The sequence below is a fragment of the Neodiprion fabricii genome, chromosome 6 (assembly GCF_021155785.1).
Source record: "Neodiprion fabricii isolate iyNeoFabr1 chromosome 6, iyNeoFabr1.1, whole genome shotgun sequence".
Taxonomy (NCBI): domain Eukaryota; kingdom Metazoa; phylum Arthropoda; class Insecta; order Hymenoptera; family Diprionidae; genus Neodiprion; species Neodiprion fabricii.
This window is the reverse complement of record NC_060244.1, coordinates 3,010,869-3,036,718: the sequence shown is the minus strand read 5'-3', so window position 1 is coordinate 3,036,718 and position 25,850 is coordinate 3,010,869. Positions and strand designations below refer to the sequence as shown.

Below are 25,850 nucleotides of genomic sequence, written 5' to 3'. Positions count from 1 at the left end.
AAAATTCTAAACGCGATGCGAGTTAGCCGTAGTTCGACGGCAGACGTCGCGGGTCGGTGTACCTCGATCCTAGAGTGAAAAATCTGCGGCGACGCATGCAACGATATTCGTCCGGGTGCGCTTCTGGGCGAAGGCGATTCGTTTCGAAAATTAGTATTCAATGGGAGTTTAATGTGTTGTAAGGCAGTTGTAGGCTTCGGGTACGTGACGGCGTGACCGGCTTATCATCGAGAAGCAACACGGTGCGTGCGGTGCGTACTTCAAGCCCCATTGTTTGCAAGATCGCGGCCCACCTCTACCATCATCGAGACTCCAAGAGACGGCACGATGCAACGCGATGTCATGCGGGCTGATTCCCTTCCTTCGACTGCCGCGGCCACTTTCATAACCAGGAAGAAGAACGAACGTAATATCTGCACATTTCCCTGCCCGATGCATCTCTGGTGCCTAATATTCGGCTGCACTTTAGGAAAGAAGAAAAGATTGTCGCGTGGACTTCGTTAGGAGACGTTTTGGTGTCAATCTGACACTATTTGACGGTCAGAAGTTCAGAATTGACCGCAAAAATTGTTTTATAGTAGTTCACACCGCCCACTATTGGTCGATTTTAATACCGCCATTTTTTACAGTGTACAGTCTACGGATTCGTCATATTGAAGTTAGTAATATTATCGCAACGATTCATGCTGAGGAAAAACCGTTATTTGCCGTATTCGAATAGTCTGAAATTTAGTAAACCGTAACTAAACAAAAAAACAACATATACTCATATTTCCAAATCTTGGTTCGTTCAAAATCATTGCAAAATTAAGAAAATTGTGATTTTTTCCTCAATGTTTCGTTAAACGATAAAGTTATCGACTTCAACCTCGGCATTAATTATATTTTCAAGCAAGGTATATTCCACATTATTTGGAACGGTGGTGTATTTCTTTTTGTAATCGGAAGAACAGCATAATCAATCTTTGGCCACGCGAAACGTCCTTGGAAAATTTATACTTCCAAAAGCTGCATATTTGTGCTACGCGTCTCGTATCCACGAAGAGCCTCAGATATCTCTAAGGTATGTAGATGAGAGTATACTTACGTACTAAGATGGAAGGGCTGAAATAAAAGAATTATTGCCTATTGGAACCCTTCGTGTAAGACGTACACATATTGCGTGAAATATACGTAACATCTCGGAATAATAACGTTCCCATGAGTCGATGATGTCTACTTACACCCATATTCCAAGGTGAAGACAGGAGATATTGTGTTGAAACTTGAACTATATCCAATGCGTAAGCCACGACACAGAGTTAGCCAGTACAGTTAGACGTATGTGAGTCGTTCCAGACTTAAGTTACTACGTATTACATGCTCATGATTTTAATTCAACCGCTCTTTCCTTCTTTTTCGGTAAAAAATTTGTTATTACAATACAATAAAAATCTATTATATACCTAATCGTGAGAGATCTCATTGAAATTACCTCCAAACGCCTCGAATCCAACATATCGTACGCAATATGCGGACACGGATGTGGATACGCGAATAAAGAAAAATGGGCTGGGTCGTCGTCTTGCTCTTCCAAGTATTATACGCGAGCACCGGTCGAAGTACGTCGTGCTTGGACTTGCGATTGAAGGGACACCGACATCTACCGAGCTCGACCGTCCCACCCAGGGTGTGGCATCTTTGTCAACTACAACGTTGTCGATTTTTATTCGAAATTCTGCAGTTAGATTCTCTACTTCCAAGGTCAGGTTATCACGACCAATATAAACCAGCCGTAGGACAAGTTGCCCGAAAGGAAATCGCAATATCACCCGAGTATAGAATGTACACGATCAGATTCGATCGTCCTGGACGTGTTTTCGGCTACGTTATATAACCAACCATCCTCTGTGTAGATCAACATCCGTCGATCATCTTGAAGTTAGTAACGTTACCGCAACGATTCGTGCTGAGGAATTGAAATTAAGTAAAAAAATCATAGCGATTTTCTCTAAAGAAAGAAGTTAGGATAACGTTACCAACTTCAACCTCGTATCTGACGCACACTTCGCGACATGCGAATCTGGTCGCAGGAATCGCTTTATCTCCCGTTCGCCTTATGCGACTATAGGCAAAATATGCATATTACGAAGCTAAGACAGGCACTACGTTGCACTCGCGCAACTCTGAGCGACCGGGTCGCGCCCGAGGCGACTCGTTAATATTCATGCCACATTATTTCCTGTTACGTACTCTCGCGCACCGCGAGTCTCCACATGCACTACGGCTACCTCGGAGCTGTTTCGTACGTGCATATACATGTAATATAAGTGAAATACCGCGGTTCGAAGAGGGTAAGAGGCGATCCCGTCCTTTCTCGCATATCTGATGTTAGATTCTCGCCTTTCGTTCGTTGTCGGTTATTGATCGTATAGGTAGGTAGGTAGGTAGGGTACGTATCTATCTATACTTTAGGGTTAACGATGCGAACGACGCTTCGCCGGCAGATAGGCAATCGAAGTTACGTTTTACACGCAATTCAGGCACCACGGGTGCAGCTTCGGTTGCCTACCTGCCGGCGAAGCGTCGTTACGATACGGGTTTAGGTCGGCACCTACGCATTATAATGCAGAGGGTGATTTTATTTTTTTAATCACCACAAGCTCGATACCTCGAAAGCAAAGCGAAATACGGAAGAGGGATGAACACAAAATCCTTAGCACTCGAATGGGGATAGAATTGGGCAGTAACACGTTTGTGGCAAGTTGAACTGTTAACGAAAGCCAAGCGTCAACTTGATTTTTATTTTCTTATGGATTGGTAATTTTTTTTTATTTATTTTTATTTATTTATTTTATTTTTTTTTTTTTCCTTAAAAAAAAATACCTACATACTTGAGGCCTCAGCTCAATGGCTTGTGAAATATGAGCCGGGCATACTGGTGCAAAGGGTGCCCTACGTGATACCGGTAACGAGGGGGAAATAACTCGCTGAATTGATGTGTCGATAGGTTTGTGAGTTAATTATAATTCAGCTGAATTAACGAAAATTATCTCAGTCAATGCAAAATAACTATATTAACGAGAATTGAGCGGGATATTACAAATTAACTGAAATAATGATAATTAAGTAAGAAATAAATGAATTGCAGAAAATTAAGTCAATTTGATTTAAATTAGCTTGGATTTGTACCAGAATTATCTGTTTGCTGAGGAAAAAAAAAATTAAACGTGAGATCAAAAAAATTAAGTCGAATTAAAGAAAATTAATTTGAACTAATGGGAAACCCAATGAAATGATCTGAGATTTCTTTTAACTCGCTTAAATTATTGGTGAATTATCAAGAATTAGATGAAAAAAAAAAAAAGTTGAAATGAATTAATTGAAAAAAAAAAAGAATTAAAAAAATCAATTTCCAATAAGAAAAAAAATTAAGTTGAATTATATGATTTAATTTGAATTAAATCAACTGAAAAAATTATTGCGTAGCTCAAATCTCGAGTTATATCCCCGCCTTAGCCGGTAACTGATTTTTGATCCACTTTTTCGTTCTCGCCCAGGAATATCGATAATTACACCTATTGAACTACACCGTGTTCACATACTGTGCGGTTTCTTGACCGTTGCAGATCACTGGGGGGAGGGTAGATGCCCAGTAATATTCACGGCTATTAGCCTTTTTGTGCGTAAGTTACATACCCATACTCGTATAGGCGAGGAACGAGGATCGAACGAACTGTTTTACGAATTCATAAGCCCGCGGGTCCGTTATTGCCTTACGAAGGAACGTCTAGGTATGCGCTTCCGCTCTAGTGAGAATCAGAATCGGGCGCTGGCACAGGTATGTATGTGAATGCATATGTGAATACGTGCATGCGTTACGTAGCGAAGATGTGATAATACCGAAGAAGGGCGTTGTATTTTGGGAGTGGTTGATGGACGGGCAGGGGGAGGAGGGAGGCGCGACGTAGGAATAACCAATTCGTAGCAATGCTGCAACGATACGTCTCATGCACCACGCGTGCGTTACGCGTCGTCGCGTATTACTTGACATTTTTTTTTATACGTCGTATGTACTACGTGTGTACGCGAGCAACGCACCCACCCAGGCGTTATGCTGGCCATTGCTGGCCTTCGCAGGAATGCAACGTGCGGCAAGCCGTAATAAGTACGCTGCACCTACCGAGAGCGATCATCGTCAAGGAACTCCGTGCTCAGCGTTCACCGTCGATTCCCACAACCAACCGACGACGCTCTTCGTCGCGGAAGTGCTTGACCCGAGAACGGGACGGACGAAGCCCACGCGTTGTACAGAAACCGCCGTTAAGCGAGCCCGATGAAATTTCGTTCTTTGAGGCAAGTGTACCAGTTATTCACACGTTAATACCCAATTGTTGATGCTTTTGTTTATCAAAATCACAAATTTTGAATTTCTCGATTACTAAAGCCAATTGCCATTTTAAAACTAAGGATCATTGGAATTTTTTTTTTTTTTTAGTTGCCGTAGATACCGACCAGTCGGTACCCCGGTTTCAATGCACGAGGATAACGATTAATTGCGACTCTGAGAAATCTGCGGCCGATTAAACAACTGCAAATCACTAGATTGAACTTTTACAAGTTGACCAAAAATTTTTGGAAAAATATTTCATCATAGTTTTCCCTAACGCATTTTCCCAGTTTTAGTAATTTACTAACAAACCTAAATCGTTCAGCTTATTAACACTATATTCGGTTAAAATCGAATTCAACAAAAAAATCAATCCAAGCCAATTTGTTTTCTCGACGAGAAAGGGTAAACTTGTTATACCTTAAAAACTCATTTCTAATTCCCGTGATGAAAAAAAAACCCAGTTAATTCCAGTTTTTTCCATATCCAAATTGAAAATCCCCTGACGTTTCCAAGTTCTCCGTGTTTGCCACGTGTCTGACCACCCTGTCTTCTCTTCTCTGCCCTCCCCCGCAACCTGCAGCCCCGGGTTGACGAACGACGCAGGCTTCTCACGTGAGCAGATCTCAAACTGCTCCCCACCGGGCGTACGACTTTACGAGGAATGACAAAGAGCCGCGCCCCACCCTGACGACGTTTAGAAAGACTTGGACAAGGGTACAAGGTCGTTGGACTCTTCGACGACGAGCAGCGGTGCTCCCTCTTCGCACTCGGAAGAACAAGGCGAGCGACGTGTCGGCCATCGCACAGATCTAAGTATAAGTTGCGTATAGGAAGCTGAGGAAGGGTCAGGGACGTGACCGAACGCATTTTACGCACGCATGTGTGTACCTAGTGCAGTGTGTACCTAGTGCAGGATGCATGTACCAACGCACCGGTGCGTGCAGACAAAAATATTATAGCCAGGGTTGAATTATCATCGCTGAAATCGATCCGGTAATTACTGGAGGAGACAGTTCAAAGTTTAATCGAGAGGTTTTGAAAAATTCTGGCTTCCGCTATACTCTCCTCTTTCTTCTTTCCACAAGAGAATCGAAGAGGAAACCGACGCGGGCCACATATTGAGGGAATGCTGAAACCGTAAGCGGTAATCCGTAGGCAGTAACAGTGGTTGCGTGTCTTATTCAAGCGTACGTTCCTCTATACCATAAACATTTAGAGTCGGCTCAAGAGTCTTCAGAACTAACAAAGAATATCTGGCCTCCGCTCCCAAATATCTTCGCATAACGTGCCGTTTTTAACCCTCAAACGGTAACTTTATTATTATTTTTTTTTTTATTTTTTTTTTTTCTACCTATTCCGGTAATGGAGGGGTGACAAAACGCCCCAACCTTGTAAATTCCATATCTCGAGAACACCGGATCGTTAAGGGTCCTACAGGGTATAATTTTCTTCGTTTGTAAAAAAAGAATGACGTGGACAAAACTTTTTTCACCATCGGATAATGAAGTTGAATTATGTAGTAAAAGCAACGACGTATTTTTATGAAAACTGAACATGTGCCAGTGACATTGAAACACCCACCCAAAATACAAAAATGCCAAGTAAATAATATCGATGGGTACATAAGTTTTAATAAGCTATTACTGACAAAGTTATCAACTTTCCCGACATAAGTATCATTCGTACTTTGAAACTGATTGCCGATAGAATTTAAAAAGTCTTATTACGAGGTCGGCGAATCCACGAATAGAGAACTCATTGTGTAAAATTAATATCAAATTCTGTTATTGATTGTGTTTTACCTATCGTTATGTTCTTTCGAGCCCACTCGAAACTATGCAAAATTTAATCAAAGTAAATAGAAATCAATCATGATTGCTACTCGACCGAAAAAACATTTTCTTTCGGAACGTTAGTTTCAAATTCTACCCAAATGTCCTACGAATTCACAACTGTTTTGCAATTTTTTAACGTATGACGCAATTATTCCGAACCTGTTCGAACCCGCCGCTACAGGAATGTGAAGTTAGCTCATCTTGCACCGCGCCAATCGCTACACGTAGGTAAAACGACGACTGAGGAAAACGATCGTAAAGAAATTTTTTAATTTAGCTCTACAGCCTTGCGCCATCTACGAATGACCGCACGCTGGTGATTTTTACAGCTCCGCCGAGAATATGAACCATCCGAAGTGGCGACAGGTTAACATTGCTCAGAGATATACCATCGGAGGTAGTAGGCGATAATAAGCGATCCACGGACAGTTTGATACAAATAGACCACGACATTGCGAGTATTGTAATATTGTAGTAGACTTAAATCGATACAACAAAACGAAAACAATCGAAGCATTCATTTAACAAGTATGACCGAATCACGCAATAAGACGTTGATGAATGACAGAGGCAGTCGGTATCTACAAATTTCGACTTCCGAATTGGGCTTGTGTGTTACTTACTCGTGAAGAATTACATCCTCTTGAGCACTTTAACCCTTGATCAGCGTCAGCGTTGCAGTAATCACACCACATTTATGTATTGTTCTTTACAACACACGAAAAAACTTGCAAACACTATCCGCACATTCTCACGAGTGATATCGCGGCCATTTTGTTTCCCCGGCTCGGCAGTCGGTACGGTCGGAAGTTAGCTGTTTGAAGCCTAAACAAAAAAGATGTGTCCCTTATTTGGTAGCGCCCTCTAGCACGAAATAGGTTTTTCGAACTAATTTTCGTCGCTCATGTCAACCAAATTCATTACATTTTAATAGAAATTGTTTGTTCGTTGATAATTCGTTCGACGATGAGAGAAGTAAATTGAATTTACGTTACATTTCACAACATGACACTTACAGCTAAACAGTCTGATTGGATTCGATTATTTTCATTGTTGATGAAAAAACAATTGAATGTTTTTTGAATTAATATCAATTTTCTACCAGAACTATTGAAGTAAATATTTTGTTCTACGATAAACTCTATATTTATCGGTCTACCTGTGTAAAAAATGGTTCATTACCTTGAATAGGAATGTATAACGTGATCAGCAAAACAAATACTGTTATACTCGAATGCATTTCGTAGATTAAAATATACTAACGAGAATATTCTTCGCTATGCACTCAACGCGCGATTCCATAGCATTCCATAGTTCAACTGACTGACGCTAGACGCGGCACATATTTCCGTCGTGTGGCGTTTGGGAACACGCAACCGCCTGAATTTGCTGTTCTTCGCGGTTCACCTTCTTCACGCCAGATTCAAGATGGTGAGTGTCACGTCGAAGCGAGAATTTGTAGTTAATCCATCGTTATCGCTGTACATCCGTTCGTGTAATTGCTCGAGAATACCTGCAAAGCGTATTTCGTTTTATCGCAAACAATTTCTTGCGGTTATATGTGTAACGCGTCGGCTTTTCTGCTTATAATCAGACAATGTATCACGTGGATATTTCACCCGAGTCTAACAATACAAGTATAACCAGTGTGGAAGTAACAACATTATTTCTTCTGTTCACAGTCCACTCACAAGAAGAAGACAAGGAAGCTTCGTGGACACGTAAGCCACGGCCATGGCCGTATCGGTAAGTCCATTAACGCGTCGCTAATCCAGTAACTGAATCAGTTTTATCTTCAATTCAACCCTACCATCTGATCGTAAACACGTTGAGAATCACTCATCATACGGTCATTCTGACTCTAATTTTTGGTGGTTGTACAAATTGAATTTTAATATAATATATCTCATATAATAAATATTTTGCTCACAGGTAAGCACAGGAAACATCCTGGTGGTCGTGGTAACGCTGGTGGTATGCATCACCATCGTATCAACTTCGACAAGTACCATCCAGGATACTTTGGAAAGGTAAGCATAAACTTCACTGGCACAGTCGTATCAGTCATTACCAGCATATGCCAACTATGATGAATCTAAGTACCTTTCACCGGCGAACTGATACGTTGTGAATGCACTCGCAGTTCTGATGTTCTTGTATAAGATTTGAATTTTTGAGTGAACACGTTGCAACTTTTTGAACCAAACAATGCCTGTTTTTTCAGCTTGGTATGAGGAACTACCACTTACGACGAAACACCAAGTGGTGTCCGACCCTAAATTTGGACAAATTGTGGACCCTTGTTTCCGAACAAACAAGATTGAAGTATAAGAATTCGAGTGATGGAAAAGCTCCGGTCATCGATCTTGTCAAAGCTGTAAGTTTATCACTTGACTTGAGCATCTTTTCTTATTACCTCGAGCCAAAAATGTATCTTTCAACTTTTACCTCAGTTTAACAAACAAGTCGTGATGATTATGTGAACGGGCGGACTTAAAAGTGCGTACAACACTTTCCATGTGGAATGTTCATTACTGAACAATTATTTTTTTTGAAAATGATGCACAGCCTCTATTTAATTACTGTAGTTTTAATTGCCCATTCTCTACGTTACTCTTGTGTTTTTCAGGGGTATTACAAACTTTTGGGTAAAGGACGCCTGCCCAAGCAGCCTGTCATTGTCAAGGCTAAATTCTTCAGCAAACAAGCCGAAGACAAGATCAAAGCTGTCGGCGGTGCGTGTGTTCTCAGCGCGTAATTATTTAGGTAACTGTTTTTTCAAACATCTTAACAAATTGTAAGCAAATTGTCAGATATTCTCGACATGAAAACTTCTCACATTAAATGATGATTATGTGAACGGGCGGACTGAGAAGTGCTTACAACTCTTCAAATGCTGATCGTTCCTTTCTGATTGCGCAAATGAAGTGCTTTTACCAGGGGACACTTAACTCAAACTAATTAGTCGTACTCTTTGTGTTCATTTTACAGATTAACAGCTAAAGGGATACTCAAACCTTGCACATACGATCACCATCTGTGTACTATTCATAATAAAAGAAAAATCTTGAATTTTGTTGCACTTTTCATTCCTCGAACTAAACGTAATTTAACAATTAATCTTTTGAACAGATTTTTTCGCCCACATTACTATCGAATTTATTAACGAATTCAATTTACAATTTGGGTTTTGAAGTCTCACTGTTTATTATTGGTACATCAGATACAGTACTGAAATATATACCTATGTAATAATTTAAATCTATCGTTATAAAGTTGGCGTGCGACATGTATACAATACATGTTTTACCATCGTTATATGTTAATTTGAAAAACGCAATATCAGTCAATAATATCAGCTTCAGAGCTATTCATTTACGATGGAACAATTTCCAACTTGCGTGATCAAAAGCATTTTCGAAAAGAAATGTGTTTGGATAGTTTGAACATTATGTTACATGTATAAAGTTGCATTTGAAATATCAGTATATCACATTTCATTTATTTGAAGTTATTGTTCATGGACCTAATTTATTGAAAAATACATCTAGAGTACTTCACATTGCAGTGCAATGCAAGATTGCTACAGATAGAACGATGATGTATACTTTTGTGTAAAATCAATACGTACTTATATATAGTAAAAAAAAAACTTATAAAATGGACTCAAAACGCGTTAAAAATTAGCAAGTCTTCGAGTTTCATAAAAACTCTGTTTCATATATATATACTAAAACGGGTGTGTGTGTCTCTGCGTATGTATGTGTGTGTATATACTACTGCTAATTTAGTGCTTATATATATACACACATGTATATCTTAATTGGCCCACACATGTAGAAAAACTACAAAATTTGGCAATTATTGAGTCAATTTGAAGAGACCTCATGCTACTTGTCATTCGTCAGTCACCTCATGAACATTATTTCGTTTACTTTGAAATACATGTCACCAGTATTGAAAATTTTTGAGCACCTGGAGCCATGTTTTAAATATTTTCAAACAATCGTCTGTTTTTAGTATCATCTACTTTGTTTCTTCGTTTGTGATTGAATTTATTGAAAATGGGCAAAAAAAAATTTCATCATTTGGCGTGATTAACGACAGAGTAATGCGTTTTTGAACGAGAACAACTATGCACACATTTTATATTGGCAACAATTTAATGAATTGCCCATTGTTGGAAAAATTGTCTGACACAAAGACTATTAATATACAAGGTTGAGAAAAATTTAAGAGAGATGACCATTAAACCTCACGCCACCATATCAGTCATGTAAAACTTGTACGTCAAAATTGATACACCTTAAAATAAGACTATGCAACTTACGGGTACTTCTCATCCATGGTTGAGTATTTTATATTGTAAGGTTATTTATTTCTAGCCACTTGAAGTTTGAAGTAGACTACGATATACCGCTGAAAATACAAATGCCTTCCCATGCGTATATAAAAAATTCGGATCAACAATTTAAGTAAAAAAGCTACTTTTCAAAAACTGTGCACCAAGTACAGTTTGTCTATTTAGTAAAGTCGGACCTGACATCACAAAAAGTGAAGTCATACCGAGAAGATGAGGATTGCTGCGTATTTTAAGTTCATCAAAAGTCAAGTTTAATAGTTTCAGCATGGTATTTTTCAAAAAAATTTTCAAATTACCCAAGAACCCAAAACTAAATAGGCCATCTGTACACTAGCAGATACTTAATATTTGAACAAGTTGACCATAAGGTTATACCATACGGTAATATATAATTATCTTCATCGGAAATGGTAATAGACCAACCTCGGTTCAAACCTCATCATCAGACTATTCTCTCAGTCATCCTACTTTCGAGCGCTTGTACAATTCTTCACACAGATATGTACTACCATTCTGACCTGACCGAACCTACATACAAACTCTAGAGGGCATTATCTCTGAATGCTCGTTCATACTTGATGTTTGGTCGCACCAAATTTATGTAAATCAAACTATAGCTGCAACGCACTTACCGAACCGCCCTTTGAATATAAAGCCGGCTGCATGTGTGTCGGTAAAGCAGTTGATACATTTATTTGAAATGGACAATCAACAACAACCCACGGTTGTCCCACTCTGGTACCTGCCTACCTACCCTTAATCCTCACAATAATATAATAACCAATGTCATTGTCACTTATACTGTCGCCCTAAGTTACGCTGTCTTCACCCTAATGACATAATATATTACAATTTCATTGACATTTACACATTGACACTTATTACTCATGGTCTTACCGCGACATTGCATGACTCGTGAGTTATAGTACACGCGCCAATTTTATGACAATATCGTCCCTCACTGACAGGGTTTACTTACACCAAGTGAAAAGGAAATTAAGAAAACGCGTTTTTTTTCAATAAATAACGATAATGATAATAGAAAAGAGAAATAATCTCTGAGTATTTAGCAATTTTATGCATGTAGTTAGCAGAACGCCCCATTGCGCTCCTTGGATATGTCAAATTACCCCTGCTTAGGTAGATAATTTTATACTGCACGAGGTTATTAAATTAATTACCATATAAATAAAGCGCAAGTAGGATTATATACCAAGTGATTTAACTCACCTTGTTCATTCGCAAATTCGATTAGTTTACCCACACAGGTAATTTTGTTCATGAACTATTGCTAACAAGTGTCACACTGTCCACTGGTACAGAAACACTTTATGAAAGGGGCTTACTCTTCAAATGTACCTGTAAAAAGTAATGGCCATAGAAGCTTGCCAAATTTACTCGGAACTATAAATATTATTTGCCCAACCAAATAACCCAAAAAAAAAAAAGAAAAAGTAACTTGGGGCTCGTTGACTTTCTACTTTGATGAAAAATTGGGTATCAATAATCTGACACTTTAATTTTCAGAATGTTGTACACTGACGTACACACCCATTATGAACCAAAAATATTAAAAATTGTAAAAGTTATTCACTTTGAGACTAGGTTTTTTTAAAAATAAATCGAAAAAAATTATATATGGGAGGAAGCCGTAATAAAATACATTTTCCGCATCTGTAAAATCAGACGCGATCTTCCTGTTCTTAATTATGTTTCAGAATAGTAAAAATATGTATTTCATCACGGTATACTTGCATATTTAATTTGTTCCAATTTTTTTTGTTGGATTATGGTATGTATAGGTATGTTATATCGTTGTTACAACAAATGTCAACAAATTTGGCAAGCTTCTACGGCTCTTACTTCTTATAGGTACATTTGCAGGGTAACCCTTACTTAATAATAAGTGAAATCAATCAGCCTTGCAATCATCAATAGCAAGGAAATGTAAACTAACGTATCTATGTTACGGGTAAATTTATCCAAAAGATTTCAGTGAGTATCTGTGGATTATAGACCTATTTAATCGGCCCTCGCGTATCTCGGGACAATGTCTTTGCTTATCCAAAAATCACAATTTTGATAACTCTGTACTGGGAGGACATCTTGACCGACAACGAAAGTTTTGCTTGATTTGAGATTGGAAGTGGCCTGGGCGACCTCCCCGTGCCATACATAGTGATTGAAAAACTGCTGCATCGCCGTGACGTGTCTCTTCTCTTCGGATGTTCTAGCTGCGTAGGTACCCAGAATCGCGGCCGCGTCACTGTCGACGTCGGCAAGTCCCGCAACACCGCGAGGCTGAGTAACAACGTAAAATGGGATGGTCGACTGTTGCAGAGCGACCGTCAGAAGAGGACAAACCACTCGTATGTCTGAGATCATCGTTGCAATGCCCTCAAGAGTCGGATTATACCGACGTAGCGCTTCGTCAGCGAGACCCATAGTACCTAGGAGCGACTCACGAACCATCTTCTCCGCTTCACTCGCGTTCAGGGTTGCGTTAGGAGCCAGGAACTGCGCCGGGGTGCCAGCCTGAGCGGTTGTACCCATAACGAGACTAACTGGGAGAGTCGTTCCCGCCCATGCCTGGCCAACGTGCTCACGCAGGATCACGTTGTCCAGGACGAGCCACTCGTGCCTACGCTCCATCGTGGTTTCTCGTGGCTCAGGAAGTTTCGTGTCGGTAAGGTACCAGGTCGTGGGTACAGCATTCATAAGCTCCTCGGCGCTCTTCTGTCTGAGGCAGGCTGCGTCCGTACATCTCACCGACTTGATAAATTGGTCATTTACTTGTTCAGCTTCGGATAGCGGCTTGCCTGGGAATATCGCACTACCGCTTGACACCCAGGCGCGAGCAAAGAGACCCTTGGTCCGCGGTGAACCGACAAGCGTCGTCACTAGGGTTCCCCCAGCCCGGTGACCCCACAACGTCACCGATGACTTGTTACCCCCGAAATGCTCGATGTTCAGTTTTACCCAGTTCAAAGCCGCAACCACATCAGAGAGACCGTAATTTCCAGATGTCGGTGGGTGGGTTGATCGCGTCAACGGCTCGGCCGCGAGGAATCCGAAAATTCCCAGTCTGAAACAATTTCATGACGTTAAACGTGTATCCGGTATAAAACGGTTTTAATCAAAAATATTCTGGGGTAGACTAATAATAAGAAACGATCGACCAAAATTTGTAACCCACCTGAAGTTGGGTCGAACGAAAACTATGTCCCGGTCTCTGGCAAGTTTAGCCGAGGCTTGCATCACACCCGGTGAAGTGCCACTGAGAGTTTCAGCACCGATCATCACGACGACAGGTAACGGAGAATGATACCGCACGTCCGGAGTGAACACGTCCAAATATAGGCAATCCTCGACGCCGTCGGCGCGACCTGAGGCATCATACTGCCAGCACTTCTCCGAGGCGTTATGGGCCGCGTAAGTACCCGTCCAACAATTTTCGATTCGCTCAAGATTTTCTGCTGGCAACCATCTACGAGTGTCAACGGGTGGTATGGCATACGGTATTCCCCGGAAAGCGTATGCACCGTCTTCCAGGACACCTTCGACGGGACCGCAGGACGTAACAGCCGAAATGAATCGCGAATCACGCAGTAGAGCAGTGGGCTCATAACGTGGACCAGCGCAGGCGATACCCAAGATTATTATCATCAAGAGAAGAATAAGCAGCGTGCCAACTGTTGGTAGAAGTTTCATGGAATTGGTTGGTTGTTTAACTAAACGTACAAATTAAATACAACGCATCAAACGTTACTGCCTTAATTCCAACGAACCTGTCACAAACAAGTTCCTTCTCGCCATCGATAAGAAAGCTAGAATAACGTGTTGTTTCGGCGATGGTGCCGCTGGCTCGGTACCATCTTTGTCAAGGCGTACCGTCTCCATGCCGTCGTCGTTGCTCGTGGCTGTTTTTTCACCAACAGCAACCCCCTCGTCGAGTGTCTCGACACTTGCCAAGCCAGCAACTCCGGTGCTTCCACGTTCTGCGTCGCACCCTTCCTATAGATCGTGAAAACCCATATTATTACGTAAAAGTACATGAAATAACACTTCTACAAGTCTGTACATCAGAAAGAGTATACAGTTGCGCTAATAATATAATATTTAGGTACAGTTGTGTTGTGTCAAGTTGTGTTGCTGATGGTATCAGAAACGGTTGCAAACGGTCGCGAAGCCCTGGAAACTGGAGACTGACTAACTGGGTTTGAGTTCACGTCACCGGCAGGTGGGGTCATAGTGTGGTACAAATAAAAATAACAACAATAATAATAATGAAACACTCCCACGTAACGCATGTATACGTGATATTACAGCGTAGCAACGCCCTTCAAACTATGAGGGTGGATTAGGTACTCCAAGCATAGCGTGTTCTTTAAGGCCTCAACCGAGTAGACACTGACCTGAAGCGGTGAAAGGACGCCCCATCGAACTATCGGTGTAGTTTACAATTACAATATATTGTAGTTGCTAGAACGTACGGTGAATTTTTAACGCGATAGTTCAATAACGGGTGGTTGAACGAGATGGTTATTACCCGACGTTAAGTCCTACGAATTTATGAACAGGATAGACCAGTAACATTATTGCGAGATACGGCGCTAATCCGATTGTGGCTGTAAACGCATAAATCCTGAATTTACAGTTAGTGAATGGAAATGTAATCGGTAAAAGTTTCAAATCAATACGAATAATATGTATTCACATTGTTTTTCTTCCGCGGAAACACAGACACCAGCGGAAGCCGTATGGCGTCGAGTATACCACGACGTCCCTCCTTCTCCTTTCCCTCTTTAACATCCTTGGCATCCTTGGCATTCTTAGCCTCTTTGGCCGGAGTCGTGGGTTTCTCAGAGGTTGGCGGCTGCGAGTCTGTACTCTTTTTCGGAATTTCCAGGTTCACCGATTCCGTGGGTTTGCTCTCGTCGTCCTATGACAGGAATATTTTATTTTTATTTTCTGCTGTCCATTTCCAATCTAACCAACAAAAGTTTGCGCGTTTACCAAAGGTCTTTATGCCGTTCTACGAATTTGCGGATCCCGTTATTGGAGACGGAAATAATTTATACTGCATCACTTTATCCTATAATTATCTTACACCTACAATGTATAGATATGGAAGAGGGTAGAATCCGGTACCAGCGCTACGTTGTAAATGAAATCGAGAGTGTAATCGTCCGTGAAAGATGTTCCAGAAGGGTCATATACAACTCCAAGACGGAGAACGACAAGGCCTTGGATTTGGATACTTTTACTCGTGGTAATATAACTGAAACTATAAATTATTAACTAATTATAATGCTAATAATATTATCACTGTTTGAATTCAAGTGAAGCGAACGCATTCCACATCGTCGCGCGTGTCTACCTATCAGATCACATAACTATGTGATTACACGTAAGAATTACATTGTACGCTGCAGTAAGCCTTGTTAGTAGACAAAGGCGAAGTGATATCTCCAATGTATGCAAAAATGCGAATTACAGGTGCGAAGCCCGGAGAAAAAAAATCCAACGAAACTCCTCGAAGGATGCAGTGCACTGCGTCTGGCGCACTCGCAGAGTGCGATTGTCCTCTTTGCCCTTCTGTTCTTCGGGGTTCTGGTTCTGGTACACGTATTCAAAGATAAGTGAAGATAAAAAAAAAGTCCAAGTTTAGCTAGGGTCTGGAACCTCTCCGAGACTCTTGAAATTAGGGATCTAACGATGCCGGTTACATATGGGAGAGTTCTGTAACGCCGGATGGCACCCAGTAACAGACACTGCTATTATTTGCTGAACTCAAAACTATACAACCGATTCCTTGGAATGGTTCCGTACGTGCGGTGCAGAGAATTTAATGTGCCACTAGCGGCAGTATGCGTGCATGCATCGTCGACAGTCAATATTGATGCTTGAACCAGTAGAAATTTATGTACTTTCTAAGTTTCACATGCGCCTATAAACTTATTTTGAATAAATGATGCGGTTCTGCTGTTTTGTTTTTAATCTGAAATGTTTGCTGATAGGTATTCATTCGGAAAATGTGTTACAAAATTTAATTTACTTTCGAACTGACACCCACTTTATCATTTAAGCTTGCATTACTGGTCCCTCAATGCCGGATACAGATTTTTCGCCAATTTCCACTACTTGCTATACAAAAGTTGTTCTTATTCGGTATAGCCGCATTTTACTACTACTAGACAATCGAAAATACTAAAGAAAGGTAAACATTCTCTTGCAGAACGATGACAAAAACCGTTGAAAAAGTCTCGTCTGTAAATATGACGTGCAGAGAATGATGAGGACTGGTTCATTTTGCGCATATATTTCTAAGTATTCCAACCAATATATTTCAAATCGCTGAAAAATTTCGTTGCATTACTATTATTTTGTCCATTCGCATATATGCCACTCTTTACACGCAACACTTTTGACTAATAATAGGACTGAATACAAAAATGCTCCAAAGTTTGTTAAGAAAATGAAAAATATAAAAATTCCTATTCGTATTTTATGAATTTATTAATGTATTGCTGATGCAGCTCTAGGTTTCTGGCGGCTGCAAGCCGATGCTGCACGGGCCGTAACGAAACCATGCAGCACATGGCAGCAGCCAGTATACCTGCAGTGCACATGGCGTTATACGGTTGACACTGACCAGGGTAAAACGAACCGACTAGTACATGGTAGGTGTATACCTGCCTACAAGCCCTTTCGTTTCTGGGTATATACAGGGTGTCCTGAAATGAAACCGAAGAGAAGCTGGTAATATCTCACAGGCAATTGGACTGCATAGTCTGTCTTTGAAATAATACCTGGACATTGATCGTTCAAAAATTTGAATTTTCATTTAGATATATTTTTACTACCACCTTGAAATTCCTATATCTAACTAAACCTGTTCGTCCTCACTCTGTATAACATCTTGCGAGGCGAAACGTACACTATAATATCCACGCCCGAAAAAAAAGTAGAGTGCCCTCGTGCACCTGGCGCGATACAGGAAACACGTCGGTCAACGGTTGTTGGAATTATTCTCTTTGCGGGGGAGTTAGGGGGGATGCAATATTATACCACGCTCGATCGAATTTAACGCATGCATTCGGGCGTTTTTTTGACGTGGCCGCGTATTTGTATTCACAAGCAGAGTCGATCCCATTTATGGGGATTTCCATATACCTACCAAATCGTACGACGGCCAATCCTCGCCCCTTTTTATTGCTTTTGAACCTTTCTTTTAGATTTCTTGGAACGAACTATATACTAGGTATTTTTTTTCAACATTCTTATTTCGTACAGTTTTTGAACGTTAAAATTTTTTTATCTTTCAATCGATTATTTTTGGTCATTCCAAGTGTACACGGTTGTACCAGGCAGAAGGCGGATGTGAGACACTTCAATGTACGCCCCTAATATGTAGAAACGACAGTTTACGATACCTTACAGGGCTCCTTGCTCTTGGTCCGGCAAAATCCCGGCATTTTTATTCCCCCGATTGGTATCTTTTTCCTCGGCCGTTGCTCCTCGGCGTTCTCTTGCGTCTCGGGGGTGTCTTGCCTCGTGTTCTCCGCGTTCAGCATCTTCTCTCTTTCCTCCTCTTCGTGAGCGATCTCTTTTTTGTCCGTGCTCTTTTCCGTCGTCTTGACGTCTCCGGGTTGGCTCATCTTTGATTCTGCGGCGACACATCAACGAAATCGAATTACGTACTATATGTTCGATATGGGACATTCCGTATAAACGCTCAGCCAACCTGGACTCGCGTCAAATTTCGGTACTGTTCAGTCGAAAATTATAGCGCGACAAAGTTATACGGTCAAAATAATCCGGCTGCTATTTCAGAATTTTATAGATAAGAATACTCAATTTCCTCTCCAAAGAGCACGAGATATTCTGAAATAATTATCTCGCACGTTTCCCGGATTTCGCACAGGCTACATTGAGAAAAACCTTATTTCTTACAGTTATTAAAAACTTATATTAAATAATTGTTATCGTGACAATAACGGTTTAAATTACCAGAAAATGTGCAAGTTTAATAGCACATACTGTTATACAAAAGTTCCTACGAATCACCGTCAGCGACGAAGGATGTTCCATGTATATCTACAAGTGTCCCTGAGGCTCAAAATCAACCGTTGTAGTTTTCTGAAACGCAGGAATTTTCCGCTGGTATACAGGTATTCACACAGTATACTATACATGCACCATTGCTCTATGCACAGGCAAGGCGATTGAGGCGCGGAAGCTTTTCATCGCCGACTTCGTACTCCAGCTATCCCCTGCACGCGTCCTTTCCAGATGTGCGGTGCACCCTTTGTGAACGATAGACGTTACACGTGCACGCACAACACATTCACGCGTATTATGCTCACGCACACAATGATTCCATGAGCAGCTCGCAGAGATCGATCCGTTCAGGCGTGTTATGCACGTCCAAAGACAGGGTCCCTTACACCATGGGTCCTAGCAGCACAGGACGCTTACATTCGCAACACGATATTACGTTTCTAGAATTTTTTTTACAAAATTTTTTTGTTTTTAATACCTACCAAAATTGGAAAGAAAAATTCTGAGAAAGTGAGGAACTCTGTTTCTTTTTTTGTTAAATTTTTGAGATTGGTTTTTTTTTTTCTTTCCTTCATTCATTTACGGAAGCACAGCTCCCTCCTCGTCGCGAATGACTGCGCGCATTTTCCAAACTCACTGTCGGAAGTGAAGTAAATACCGAAATCGTAGAAGCGGTGAATGTTCAACAAGTCGGTCATTTCAGTCATCCATGTTTTGTTGCGACGTGATTTTATTCATCATTATTCGCAATAAACATTATTTGCAATGACTGAGTCAGGGACGCAATACGTTTGTTCAAGATACGATTTAAAACGTTGCTCGGTCAGATTCGTATCCCCGTTTTCGCACACTTTAAACAAAGAAATACCCCCGCTTTTAGCGTCAAGAAATATATGTATGACCTATGCGTATTATTCAATAAACAGCCTGAGATACTGTATTGGTAACAGAGTCCTAGAAGTTGGCTGAATAATTTTTGCTGTCCAAGATAGCACGGTTTATTATCGTATTTATTTCACGCACAAGTATTCGAATAACCGCTAAATTTGCAATAATTATCCCTGAATTTCTCATCCTCCAGTCACGATCCTTACTCATACGGACAAAAGTATAAATTGCAATTGGACTGTTTTCTTCTGCGAACTATTATAACTATTGGAAGTATGCATACGAAATATGACGAAGCAAATTCATAATCTACAGGAAATGAATTACAAACAATAAATATCTGGGCAAACAAAGCGGCAAGCGGTGGAAAAATAAGAGTGCAGTTGAGCACCGGATAAATAATTACAAGTTCTCACCTTTGTAACGTCCAGTTGAAAATAGGGAGTTGACGGATCGGTGACGCGCTGTCTGAAATTCAGGCACTGGTCAAAGTGCCCTAAATATCACACTAACTGAAATATCGCGATTGTCGAAAAAAAATAAATTAGATGGTTACCACGAAAATCGTGGTCAGTCACTATTTATTTACTTGTCAAGTTTCTCGCAGGACGCTCTCATCGAGGGTGATGCACTCGGCGCGTCTGATATAGCGTCGTGACGATAAACACAGTACACTATCCTAAATTGGAAGAATGCGGTATAAAAGGAATTAAGAAAGCAGGAATCGACACAATGGTATAATTATTGTTACGCACTGAGTGAAACTGTCCGTGATTTAAATCGTTAGCGCTGATCACTTGACGGTTGAATACTTTGCACGTACAACAGCAAGGATAATACAGCACAAAACGAAACACACTGCGTACGTGAATCGATTCAAATGCAGCTGCGCCAGGATACATTCGACACACGGTCAAATCACAACGCACACATATACACGCGAGCGCGCGCATGAATGCACAAAGAGAGCCAGCCTTATGGGGGAACTGCGTGTCAGACTATTGAATAGCGGACTTTGGCTAGAGCTAGATGGCGTTAGGTTTGGTGATCGTAGCTTTCGTTTGACTGGTAGAAGAGTGGGAGAAACTGGTAACGCAGCTGCCTGTGTGCAGTCGTTGATCAATTCGGCGCCAAGTTCAAATACATCTTGTTGTTATAATAAAGTTGATGTAAGTGTATTTACCTTCGTACCCATTGTTCTTTTGACTATCATCCTTCAATAGGATATGGCCTGTTACTAGAACGGATAGACAATTTGAGACGAAGATAGATAATTGAAAAAAAGTGTTTTCACTATGCCTACCACGGACTTGATGCCTACTCGTACATGAAAAGCCTCGAAATAAGGTTATGTATGGCAATACTTTGGGATGCCACTTGTTCAAAAAAACCGGCACCCCTTAGATATCGTGATTCATGTGGCCAATATTAGAATTGTGCAATTTACGAGACCATAGCTGTCTTCCTCGCTAGAGTAAGAATTAAGATAGAAAACTCGCCCAGGTTCACAAAGACCGCATCAGAGAGGACACTCTGCCCTTAAATAGGGATCTTCTACTAGACATGAGCGCTGTGGGTAGTGGTTTCGGCAGCAGCATGTTGGAACCAAATCGTATCCCAGTCTTGTACAACATCGAAGACAGGTCTTCTAACTTCTTCCTAATTTGTACGTGGGTGCTGCCGACGGCGCGAGTAAATTGTTTTTATTGACAATCATGTTAAAGGAAATTCAAGAAATAATTGCTCGGAGTAAAGAATTTTAAAACCGATCGGTAAGTGCTGGTCTGATATTGCAATTATAATGATTGCGAATACCCGAAAGTCCTAAGCTCGCGTTATTTCACAACGTATATTCTATCGACATTCCGTCCATGTCTCTTGTATCATACTAGGTTATGTTATGTTTGTTATCTACCTATGTATTATGATTCTTTATCAAGGCGTTGAATACGATGGGGCAAGGTACGGAGACCTGTGACAGACCAACAGAAGTCAGTGTTATCCGGTTTGTCTCAAGGAATCAAACAATAGAAAATATAGCACCGAAAAAGGTATGCAAAGTTCACACCAGGGTTCATTGACCTCTAAATAAAAACAATTTGCTTGGCTGCTGATATTTGAATAGAAAAATACAATGCTTTCACCTCCCTTTTGAAACGGGTAGCATGCTCGTTGTAGCATCATCTTCTCTTCTACAGAAATTCATTAATAGCTTTCTTTTTAAGATTAATGTGATAAATAAATTGTGTTTAAATTTTGACCTATCTCGTTGAAATCAATATTTACAGGATGTTTACACGTGCAAGCAAAATGGTTGCGGAAAAGTATTTACCAATCGGGATGAATATCGAACTCACGAGGCTTTAGAAGCTTTGAAGATAAAATTCATGTGAGTGTAACACCTTGATCTAGCATCTGCTCACTCTCAATTGTCACAATTTCATGGGATGGCAATAGAAATTTGTGAAAACTAATCATGCATCGTACGGTTATCATTTATTTATTTATTTTTTTTAAGTGAAGTTTCATTCAAGAGTGAAATCACTTGTTGGATGGTTGTTAAAAGAGGCTGATAACTGTTTTCAATCTGCTCATTTAGTTGTCGCGAACCAGGATGTGGAGAGGAATTATCCGATCCTGGAAGTATGTGGCGTCATTACCAGGAATGGCACAACAATGAAACACATGTCTTTGCTTGCCCTTATACCAGCTGCAATTCCCTTCATGCGACTAGCAACAATTTGGAAGAGCATATTGATTCCTGTCATAGGCAACTGCCAACATTACCAACCGAACCCGAAATTATATGTCTCGAGGGACCGGAAGGTATGGTAGATGATGAAGTTTCCAAGAATGAAGAAGAGGCTTGCAACAAAAGTGTGAAGGGTGACCTACAAAATGTTGATGGTCAACCAACCTTTGAATTCACTCTAGAAAATATTAGTGTATCAACAAATGCTGCAGAAAATCGTGAAGAGAGTGGGTCGTTGGAGTGCGATGAAAATCTCAAATATACTTCAAGTTTAAACGAATACAAGTCTCCTGTCAAAAAATTAGATTTTCCATTAAAATTAGGGGAATTTTCGTGTAGAACTGAATCAAGTTTCCAGGATGATTCCAAGTTTTTCAAGACCGAAGAACTCTCTATAGCTAAGGAAAATTTCTTGACCAAATACGATACCCTCACCTCAAATGCAGACGATGTGTCAGATGCGGGAAATTCTTTGGGTAAAAATGTTGTATTCGTCAGCAAAGAAGTAACAATCACAAAAAACTCAAAGAGTGATATATCTTCGGTGCAGCCATATTCTCAATGCCACAGAATAGACTTGGGTAATTTGGAGAAAGTTTTTCGAAGTGGGTTTGAGTGCGACTCACAAACAATAGAAGAAAGTATTACCGAAACAAATAGTAATTGCTCAGAGGACGAAGAGTATATGCCAAAGAAGCAAAGAATGTCACGAAATAAACAGGAATCTTATAAATGTGAGATATCTGGTTGCGGAAAGATGTACAAATATATTTCACATTATCGACACCATCAAGACAGTCACAAGTTAGCCATTAGTACCACCAACGTGAAACCTACCAAGCCACTAAAACCCCGGTCTGGAAGAGCCTCCACCGTTAGCTTCTTCTTGTAAGTTTCTGGCAATGAGCATTACTAATGTATCTATAGAGACCATGCATGTAGACAAATGGCAATGCCTTGCAGTAAATAGTACCTCAACTGATAGGAAAGCATTTATCCATGATTGGCTAATGAACTTTACCTGCTCTGACCGTTCGATAAGAAAGATACACCCATCCTATCACAGGGTTCATCAACTTTCAGTTGATCAAGGTATGCCTATTATAGATGCTGACGCTAGTTTCATGCAAGGTCTCTGTAGGCGATTGTCTTGTCAATGCTTGGTGTATGTTATACAATCACCTGCATGTTCTATACTTCAGTTTTGAATGCTAAAAATAATTATATACGTATTGATTGTATTACGATACTTTAGGTGCAAAATGCCTGGATGTGGTGCTGAAGTGACCAATGTCACTGCTCTATGGAAACATTACCAGGATAATCACGCTAATGCTAAGCCCCCCGTGGTTCCGACTTCCAAGAGCCTTGAAATATTTCGGTAAGGTTCTTAAATGATGCACTTTACACAAGACTTTTACAGTATTTCGATTAGAATCCCCCCATTGATTTCGTGTTGACTCGGCAGGTGCAAGGTTCTCGGGTGTGAATTGGAATTCAATACAACCTTGGCCCTCTACAAACATTTCAATGAGATTCACGGCAGCAATTTCAATCCAAACACTAAGACTGGAAGTGGAAGTAACTTTCAATTCACCAATCAAATGTTCCATGATGAAGTTACTCTCCAACAATTAAACTTTAAGACTGACATTAAGGCCAACATTAGGATTAATTCGAGTGACTATCCTGAAAGCGATGAGGATCAATCGCCAGTACAGACTGTTAAAAAAGAATCTCACGGCTGATTCTTTAGAAATTAGAGAATACAATACGATGGATAGACTTAATTATTTGACACCTTACTATTAATTCAAAGTCTCCTGAATACAGCAACGGATCCAACGCATAGCAAATAAATCTAATTTTCCTCCAAATACATCTAATTTCAATTGGACATATCCCACAAAGGCAAAATAGTATAAAGGATTGAACAAATTTGGCTATGAAATGTTACATCAGGATCATATGATTGACTATTTTGTCTAATTTTTGAATGGTCAGGACAGATACATAGACATATGTGTTGGCACTAAATAAATGAACTGATGCTCTATTGGAGATTCTATAAATGATAATAACAAATACGATCTACAGGTATGCATGTAAATGAATTATTGTAGTATACTCTAAAAGCTGGTTAATGTTCAAAGTATTATACTGTGGTGTGTAAAGATCTTTGACTATTGACAACAGGTTGAGGGTCTTAGGGTCTTATAAAATAAGGAATTTTTATAGTTTTTTTTTTTTTTTTCAGTACGTATCCCATTCGATTTGCTTTCTTTTTTTTTTTTTTGTAAAGTTATGGTGCCATCCTAACTTCACTTTCGGGTGTGGTAACTGTATTCTTAATTGAAACCGGCACAAACTCCCGCAGGCAACAATTGACTGTGACTATCAACATTGACATTGTTGAGGCTGACCTCTTAATTTCATAACTTTTCGTCATTAGGAATAATGGTCAAGATGGTTCCTGCGACACGTTCTCAACGTGACATCATTGGCGCAAACCTGCATCAATTAATATTAAATATACTGTAGGCTTGTAACTCGACACTATCATGTAGTATAGTGGATTTCTTTTACATGGATGAATGGTTAAATATAAGACAAGATAAGAGTTGTACATCAAGTACCTAATAAGCATATTTATGCAGCTAATACTTTTGTGAGTAGCGTTTCTTTAAAATCAACTGTATCTTCGATCCTATTAAAAAAAATTACAGCAGTGTCAGGTGGAAGCGTATAGAAAAAATTTACAAAACTATGTGGACATAATCTGAAGCAGATCGAAACGCTATACATTTGTATGCGTTTATATGCTTTTGTCTACTTTTAACAGAATATTTTCAAGAGAGTACAGCTTAACTTTCAAAAGTGATTAAATATCAGCAATTTGTCGTATTTAAAAATTCTTGTAACCTGTATTTAAAAATTTGTAACTCGTTATCGTGACAAAAGTACTGATTTTACCCAGATTTCATCGAACCGTTACGAAAATGTAACGTCGATTTACTATTCATATTGTATGAAAACATTATTGTTAACTTTAAGAGTATGTATTGTATGACATTTTTATCGGTACGCGTGTATGTTCAAAAATAAAGGTGCAATAATAGCGTATGGTAAACACATTAATATTCTTTGTCACGTGGTAATGTTATCTTTGACACTATCATTGTGTTTACAGTCCACTTTGCTCTTCCTGTGACATTGGAATTTAGGAAAGCATGTTATAGGGGTATATTAGCGTGTCGACGAGCGCATTTACATCCGGTTACAGTCGACTCAAAGACGGGCTAGATTTTGATGCAATAGAAAATACTTTTCACAAATTTTATTTAAATAATATATTGTAATTTACACTTCTTCATTTAAATTGAGAGCAGTTGTATGAACATTCGGTTCGCAAACGCAAGCCTAATTCTAATCCGAATCCAACTCTATTCAGCACCCTTGCGTAAACGCGCCAGCTTCTGCTACCGCCCTTTGACTTCTTGGTGTACGCGCTCTTAGGAATGGTGAATTTCAAGTTGGAATAATGGAAACGAAGTAGTACTGGGAAATGTTGTAAGA

At 40.1% G+C, this 25,850-nt stretch overlaps 4 protein-coding genes across 4 annotated transcripts in view; 2 read left to right on the top strand and 2 right to left on the bottom strand.

Annotated features, from left to right (window-relative positions):
• Nucleotides 1-6,971, bottom strand: part of LOC124185219 (ets DNA-binding protein pokkuri) — a 96,667-nt gene extending 89,696 nt beyond the window's left edge. Inside the window, exon 1 of the mRNA XM_046575758.1 lies at nt 6,831-6,971. The gene's annotated coding sequence lies outside the window, so the exon portion shown is untranslated. The remainder of the gene's footprint in view (nt 1-6,830) is intronic.
• Nucleotides 1,571-9,279, top strand: LOC124185222 (60S ribosomal protein L27a). Its single transcript, XM_046575765.1, has 7 exons — nt 1,571-1,576; nt 7,629-7,638; nt 7,890-7,953; nt 8,140-8,237; nt 8,432-8,584; nt 8,837-8,973; nt 9,199-9,279. Exons 2-6 carry the CDS (start codon nt 7,636-7,638, stop codon nt 8,963-8,965), a joined length of 447 nt encoding a protein of 148 aa, XP_046431721.1. The 5' UTR covers nt 1,571-1,576; nt 7,629-7,635; the 3' UTR covers nt 8,966-8,973; nt 9,199-9,279.
• On the bottom strand, nt 8,995-20,163 carry LOC124185217 (neurotactin). The gene is made up of 6 exons (XM_046575751.1): nt 19,939-20,163; nt 18,007-18,239; nt 15,288-15,512; nt 14,359-14,584; nt 13,767-14,262; nt 8,995-13,655 (listed from the first exon to the last, which is right to left on the bottom strand). Exons 2-6 carry the CDS (start codon nt 18,229-18,231, stop codon nt 12,593-12,595), a joined length of 2,235 nt encoding a protein of 744 aa, XP_046431707.1. The 5' UTR covers nt 18,232-18,239; nt 19,939-20,163; the 3' UTR covers nt 8,995-12,592.
• Nucleotides 20,164-21,071: 908 nt separating this feature from the next.
• LOC124184759 (zinc finger protein GLI4-like) lies at nt 21,072-25,392 on the top strand. The gene is made up of 6 exons (XM_046574824.1): nt 21,072-21,294; nt 21,463-21,573; nt 21,811-21,911; nt 22,122-23,162; nt 23,530-23,655; nt 23,743-25,392. The coding sequence occupies exons 2-6, from the start codon at nt 21,475-21,477 to the stop codon at nt 24,020-24,022; spliced, it is 1,647 nt and encodes a 548-aa protein (XP_046430780.1). The 5' UTR covers nt 21,072-21,294; nt 21,463-21,474; the 3' UTR covers nt 24,023-25,392.
• Nucleotides 25,393-25,850: the final 458 nt, after the last annotated feature.

Bases quoted from the DNA above. Each gene is read 5' to 3' on its own strand.
- LOC124185222 (XM_046575765.1), top strand. The intron at 7,954-8,139 runs GTAAGTCCATTA...TTTTGCTCACAG, and splicing joins CCACGGCCATGGCCGTATCG to GTAAGCACAGGAAACATCCT. The intron at 8,238-8,431 runs GTAAGCATAAAC...CTGTTTTTTCAG, and splicing joins ATCCAGGATACTTTGGAAAG to CTTGGTATGAGGAACTACCA.
- LOC124185217 (XM_046575751.1), bottom strand. From the start codon at position 18,231: ATGAGCCAACCCGGAGACGTCAAGACGACGGAAAAGAGCACGGACAAA. The intron at 15,513-18,006 runs GTATCGTAAACT...TTCCTGTCATAG, and splicing joins AGAGCAAGGAGCCCTGTAAG to GACGACGAGAGCAAACCCAC. The intron at 14,585-15,287 runs GTGAATACATAT...CACGATCTATAG, and splicing joins TTCCGCGGAAGAAAAACAAT to GAAGGGTGCGACGCAGAACG.
- LOC124184759 (XM_046574824.1), top strand. From the start codon at position 21,475: ATGGGGCAAGGTACGGAGACCTGTGACAGACCAACAGAAGTCAGTGTT. The intron at 21,912-22,121 runs GTGAGTGTAACA...CTGCTCATTTAG, and splicing joins GCTTTGAAGATAAAATTCAT to TTGTCGCGAACCAGGATGTG. The intron at 23,656-23,742 runs GTAAGGTTCTTA...TTGACTCGGCAG, and splicing joins AAGAGCCTTGAAATATTTCG to GTGCAAGGTTCTCGGGTGTG.